General features: G+C 37.3%; 1 protein-coding gene across 1 annotated transcript; it reads right to left on the reverse strand.

The window, feature by feature from the left end:
• Nucleotides 1-1,143: 1,143 nt before the first annotated feature.
• On the reverse strand, nt 1,144-6,757 carry LOC121409721 (gastrula zinc finger protein XlCGF46.1-like). The gene is made up of 4 exons (XM_041601630.1): nt 6,650-6,757; nt 5,338-5,793; nt 3,974-4,093; nt 1,144-2,354 (listed from the first exon to the last, which is right to left on the reverse strand). The coding sequence occupies exons 2-4, from the start codon at nt 5,522-5,524 to the stop codon at nt 1,144-1,146; spliced, it is 1,518 nt and encodes a 505-aa protein (XP_041457564.1). The 5' UTR covers nt 5,525-5,793; nt 6,650-6,757.
• Nucleotides 6,758-7,332: the final 575 nt, after the last annotated feature.

Raw genomic sequence — 7,332 nt, forward strand, 5'->3', positions numbered from 1 at the left:
TCCCTTATGTGCAGTTGTTGTGCACAGCATTATGTGGCATGGTGTACGGAGGTGGATGTTTGGGGGGATGGTATGTGCAATGATGCTCAAACAGTATCAAGGTAGGATCTTTGGGGAGCTCACTGGGTCAACTGGGTGGCAGGATAAAAGGAACTTGTACGCACATGTTTGTACATTTAGCCTATAGTAACCCCCCCCCAAAAAAAAATAAATAAATAAAATTAAAAAAACTCTTTGCTCGACAATCCACTTGAAAACACATGTACCACGCACACTCTATCCTTCAGACATTGGATCAGATCTTCTTGCACATCGCGCACGCAATGCATTATTTGTATAATATGCCATGTTGACATACAATATTTCACTTTGGAGATTCTGACTTGGACCACTTTGACTGTACTTGACTCACCTTCACTAACTGAGGCATGACAGAGACCATGGGACCACTTACATTAAGATATATATTTAAATAGGATTTTTCTTTTCAAAATATTGTAGATAAGATTAGGCAAAAATAAATGTCCAATAAGCCTAAAAAGAGTTAACACTTTTGATCATTATTTCTTTTAAAAAACAAAATAATGTTATCTCATCATTCATTTGAATTTACTCTTCAATATTGAACTGGAGGTTTTCTAGAGGTTAAGGAGAAAACTATGCATAAACACATCAGGCTTTTAGGAAATTAAAATGGATTACAATGTTGAACTTTTAATACAAAAACACAATTAGAGAAAATAGCATGATCAACTTTTTTGTTTAAAATTTGTTACATACAAGAGGAAAAATATTTCCGAAAATAAAGGACAATTTACAATTTGGGTGATAGACGATTTATATGGACTTACTTATAAACTTTTGAATCCAAGTTCTGGATTTCCTTATTAGGCTGACATCGAAATTCTTTCTAGACTGTGTTGGTTAGGTGTACTTCAAATCATCAATATTCATAAAACTTTTCCCTGGAAAACTTAAGGTAGATTTTATATCACTGTGTGATAATCCCTAGAGCTATAGCATGGAAACAATGGCAACAGTCAATGGTTTTAAAGGGGATTTATTCTCTAATACATAACCATGAGCAAATCACAGAGCCAGCACAATTCAGATATCATCTTTTAGGAGATCAATTTTCACATCCTAAACATTCACTGTCCTTGCTCCTGAGTGTCGTAAGAGATGGCGATTTAAATGATGTTTCTGAATAAATCCTTTGTTACAGTAAGAACATTCATAAGGTTTTTCCCCAGAGTGGGTGAGAACATGGCGATCTAGATGATTTTTCTGGGTGAATCCTTTTACACAGTAAGAACATTTATATGGCATCTCTCCTGTGTGGGATAGAAGATGACACTTTAGTTTATCTTTCTGAGAAAATCCTTTGCCACAGTCTGAACACTTAAATGGTTTTTCTTCGGAGTGGGTGAGAACATGGCGGTTTAAATTGCCTTTATGAGAAAACTCTTTCCCACAATCTAAACATTTGAAGCGATTTTCTCCAGTATGAGTCATGACATGGGATTCAAGATCAGCACACTGAGCAAAGCTTTCCCGACAATGGCGGCATGCATAAGGCTTTTCTTGATTGTGAATCAGTAGGTGGCGCTTAAGATGCTGCTTCTTCGAAAATCCTTTCTGGCAATAGCTACATTGATACTGCATTTCACTAGTGTGAGTCAAGAGATGAAGATTGTAACGCTTTTGGTAAGAATATCGCTTTTTACAGAATGAACATTCATATGGTCTTTCCCGAGAGCCGTGGGTTAAGAGATGGCAATTGAGAGAATCCTCCATAAAGAATCCCTTCTTGCACACTGTACATTCATATGGCTTCTCTCCAGTGTGGTTGATGAGATGACGATTTAGATCGCGTTTATTAGCATACCCTTTGCCACACTCTAAACACTTGTGTGGTTTTTCTCCGGTGTGCGTTCGAATATGGCGCTTGAGGTCACCCTTCTGTGAAAATCGTTTCTTACAATAAAGGCATTCATACGGCTTTTCTCCTGTGTGGGTCAAGAGATGGCGTTTAAGATCACAGCTCTGAGGAAATCTCTTGCTACAGTAGCAGCACTCAAAAGGCTTTTTTCCTGTGTGGAATAGGAGGTGACGTTTTAGAGAGCCTTTCGCTGAAAATTCTCTCTTACATAGGTCACATTTAAATGACTTTTCTTCTGTGTGTGATGTTATAATATCAGGGTTGGAAAGGTTAGCCTCGCATAAACTTTCACTGAAACTAGAACACTGACTCTGCCTTTCTCCAAAATGTATGCCTAGATTGGATATAGCTCCACTTCTGTTTGAAGAACTACATGTATGTCCTACCGATCCATGTCCAGTGTCAATGATATCTGATGGTGGCATAAGAAAGAGAAATAACCAAAGAATCTTTTGGTAATTAATGCTGAAATGCGTCGGTCACATATTAAGTGAGCATGCATCTCAGCTTGAGTCATACCAATCTAACTGTAATTTCTCATCCAAAATTACAATCATTGCTTAAAAATAAAGTGATAACCAATCAACATTGAGCATGCAAATGGCACATCCTGTCAAGAATAATGGAAGGATGACCAGAAAATACACAAATCCATAAGGCTAACGACCCAACCTTGCTGCTATTAAGGTAGAAGGAAAGTGGCAGAAATTACAGAGGTTGGATAGTGAGCATCTGACTCTGTATGAGCAATCCTGTCAGGAGCCTGTGTACATCTTTTGTATATGTCCTTATTTAAACTATAGTTTTGGTACATATGTTTTAGTTAAAATCATAGTACACAGTACAGTGGAAAAAAAGACACAAAATGGTGAAAATCTGTATAGTTTTCATTTACAAGATATAAATACAGAACAGAAACAGGCGAAAATCTATTATAATTGTCTACGTTCACATGCAAACTAAATGAGAGATGTCTTCTCAAAAAGCATTGAACAAATCTTACTTTGCATGCCAAAAAGGTGGGCATGAACTTGCAGCAGAACAGGTGAAAAGTAGATGTTAGATTACAGTGCCCTTCTATACATGTAAATGGCATATGTAAATGTGTATCACACATTCCAAATGCCTAGCTTCATTGAATCTCCATCCATGTTACAGTCAAAAGTATGTGTACTTCACACAGAAGTTTTCAAAACTTGTGTCACTTCCATATAGAGCTCTCAATTTTTTTTCATCCTTTTCTCATAATTCTTATATGAGACTGCAATAATTACTATCTACATGTACATACATAAAAGACTATCCATGTGTACACCATAAATTGCAAGCTATATATTTACAATATTCATGCCCTCATAGAGCCAAATGAGTGTTAGTGTTGCACCAGACAAATAAGTCTTCCTGGGGCCCGTTGCAGCAAGAGTTGCGTTTCAACGCAAGTCAAAAAATCAATCGCAAGTCTCAAATGCGCGCTGTTGATTGGCTGAAAATCAAGTTGCGCATGATTTTTTAATAAGCTTTATGTACAACTTGGCAAAACTGAATCATGCAAGTTCTTAACTAAAGAGAAAACCCTTACTCTTTCAAGTACCGGTAGCTAATTTTCTAATTTTCACTTTTTGGAGACCATATCATTGTTTAAGCTATTTATAGAGAACCTTCCCAGGGAGCCGTTTCATAAAGCTGTTCGTAAGTTAAGAGTGACTTTGAGAACAATTGGTGATCCTTTCTTACTTACCAAAAGAATGGATCTCCAGTCGTTTGTAAAGTCTCTCTTAACTTTAATAGGAACGGCTTTGTGAAACACCCACCTGGTGCCCGTAACAAGAAACTTAGCTATGATCATGGGAATTTTTCTACGATTGATTCCATTGACTACAGTGTACAATCAATCGTGAAAATCAAGCATATGATCAATTGTGAAAATCAAGTGTTCGATCAATCGCTAACCTTTATGTTACGGGACCCAGGTGACTTATTGTAGGTTTTGGGATGGCTAGTCACATTGTCTTAATGTAAATTAAAAATTACCTTCTGATGTAAGCCGTTTAGACTCTGCTTTATCTCCATCAGAACCTGACTCAGGACTATGGGCTGTGCTTCCCACTTCATCTCCATCTGAACCCGACTCTAAACTGCCATGGCTTTCCCCTGAAATAAATGAAAATTCTCTGGTTAGGCACACTATCCTTCACCTGCATTTTCTGAAAGCAATTTACAGATTCACTCACTGGATCAGTCCTACTGCAAACCAAATAACCAAATCTCATGACTTTAACTCATTGAGTGCTTCGTGCACGCTACGTATCCTACTATAACATGCCACACTCGTGCTCGCACGCCTACTATTGATTGCTTTGTGCTTGCATTGTTTCCTACCCTCGCCTGCTTCGTGCATGACTGCGCACATTCGGAATAACAATCATTGTTACGCCGTTTTGCATTGTATTGCGCATCGCATGCACGCCGTAATTAGCACTATTGTGTGCAGTGTGAACTCTGCTTTCTGACAGATAAACTTACTCACGCGGTTTACATTCGACTTTCGACTTTTTCGAGTATTTCTACATTTTTTACAAGATATGGCTCCGCCTCTGAGAGAGAAGAGACCTAGGTTTTTGATCCATACAAAACACTCCACAAAATGGAACTACTTGATAAAACTCATATTTTAGCGGTAAAGATAATAACCAATCCACATAATGAGGACATCATTATAAGGGGTATGAAATTTCCTACAACTTTACTACACAATATTTTGTGGATAAACTAATCGTTAGAGAGTTACAAGCAATTGTAATCATGACTATTGGAAGGAGTGAATACGACTCGCGATCCCAAAATCAATGTGGCAAAGGGGGGTTTTGTGGCTGGCACAGGGGATTAGCATCGGATTAGCACTGTGGCATTGGCTTAGTAGTGTGCGTGGCATGTTAAGAGTTAAATAGATAACACTTCCAGATGCTTTTTGAGGGTATGTCATAATGCATTTTGTTGAAATAAACTCCTACTTCCCAATTTACCTCATATAAAAATGTTGTACAATAGTGTTTGGTTTTCTCAAAGTAAAATGATACCGTATGTGATCTGAGTGATTTTATTTCACAATCTGAGGAGCATTAAATCAAACAAAGAGTGAGACTGATTTTGAAATACTATGCTATCAAAATCTTTGTATCAGATTGTTCAGAGCAAATTCATAAGTGAAAATCACTTTTCGTTTCATGAAAGTCAAGGTCAGAATCAGTGAACTATTCAAAACAAAATCCTTATTTTGAAGAATGAATGCAAACATAAATAGGTTTTTCAATGACTGTTAATGAACATCAAAGACTACTAAAATGTTTTTAAAGCAGTCTCGCAGTGCAGTTGAAATGTAAATCAACAAAACTTACACCCTTCTTGATTTGTTGACAAGACGCCACCTTCCTCTTCTTCCCCGTCTTCTTCAAGTTCTTTCTTGATGGTGTACCCAGAAATAATATGTTTGGTCTCATCTTCATTCCCCTCGGTGTCCAACAAGGTCTCTTCTTTTTCTTCCTTGATAAAAATATTGATGGGAACTGATGGTATCATTTCCATGACTGAACAGGAATTGGGAGCACTGTTCTCAACTTCTGGACTGATGCAATCCTACATCATTCTCCTATCTCTGGTTACAGTATACAATCTCTGCATTCTTTACAGAGCATATGATATGAAACATCACATCTTCTCAATACAAAATATAGTTCCATGTTGCCCTTCTTTTTCGTATGGCCTTCTCTGCATGACTAGAGTAGAGATTTGAGACAAAGATCCTCTTCAGAGTTCCCTTTGCTGGACGACTTCAGGATCCATAATACTCCTACCTGTGATGGGGTAGAAGTTAAATCTACAAATGTTTAAGAATAGAAGTAAAATGTTGGCTACTAGTTTTTCTCTTTTGAATAGCTCATCGAGTTTATAAGTCGCACAATAGCACATGATAAAAAGATTAATTAACAATTTGTCATAAATAACAAATTTAATGAATTTAGAATTTTAGTATTAAATATCTTGTGAAGAGTTAAAAATACCTCCATTAGATCTGTATCATATGGATGAAATTGAAGGTCTATCGTGACACAGAATCCCGACATCGAGGCACAAACTTGACCCTCAAATAAGAGAAAAGTTAGACCTCTATTTGTCGCGTTTGTTCTGAGTATCGATCAGACATTTTGTTTACAATTTTGAAAGGAGAACGAACGAGACACAACTTTTCCTCGACTCAATGAGTCTCAATTAAAAAAAGGGTCCAAATCCAGTGCATTGATGTCAGGATTCGTCACTGACCTTCATCCATAATAAATACCATAATAATTGAGGTAAGTGCATACTCATAGTTTATTTTTCCCCTTTTATTTGGGGTGCTATTGCAACCCCATTCTACCCCATTTTGGAGAGTACCCTCTGCCTAAAATAATTACACGGGCGAGTCCTGGGCGCATGGTCGGGCTCCCTGTGTTAGACCCCCGCATACATGTTAATGTTTGGACCTCATTGCGAACACAGGCCTAGCCTGGCCGAGCTATAGCTAGCACCCTGGCGCGGTCAGCTCAGGCCTCAGCGACGGTACCGTACCGCTCCTCGCCGCTTAAGTTTTTCACGAAAATAACTAGGATATTATACGGCTTGTTAGTTTATGACTTCAATATGACATTATTCAATGGAGAAAAAACTCACAATTCCAACCTTAAATAGACCCAGATTCCTCCAGAAAGAACAATTAAGGTACCGGTAGTCAGATCTAAGTTAGGCCCGGCCTACTCGTTTTTTTGTTATTGCACTGATATGATCGTTATTGGCCGGCTATGTCCGGACAGGATGTGTGTCCGGAAGATCAATTTTAGAAAGTCGGGGCATTTGGAAAAAAAATACAAGCAAAGTTTCATCAATTTTTAGTGCAAAATGTTAGAAAATATTATAGAGAACAAAATAGAAGATGATTGCAATTATTTAATTCATATTTTTAGTTTAATCCAAAGACAAAAAAGAAGGCTTTAAAAATATAAAGTGTCCGGACACCCGACCCCCATCCTACCGGTACCGGTTTTAAAGGCGCACCTCAGATTTGGTTCCGCGGCAGATTCGGTATTATGCCTATATCCATCGGCTATTCTGGATAGCTATAACAAAAAAAAACATTGACAAAATATCATAAAAATATTTGGTCAAAGCCATATCAAACATCTTAAAAATATTTTACAGAAATGTTAAAATCATGAAAATGTAGGGTTTCTCATTGCTATAAAACATTTCCATAACGTTAAGCTGCAACATTAAAAAAAAAACATTTAAACATGTTTTTCCCAATGCCATTATATTTTCCCAATGTTATATTAATAAAATGTCTAGTTGCAATTATC

The sequence above is a fragment of the Lytechinus variegatus genome, chromosome 2 (assembly GCF_018143015.1).
Source record: "Lytechinus variegatus isolate NC3 chromosome 2, Lvar_3.0, whole genome shotgun sequence".
Lineage (NCBI taxonomy): Eukaryota > Metazoa > Echinodermata > Echinoidea > Temnopleuroida > Toxopneustidae > Lytechinus > Lytechinus variegatus.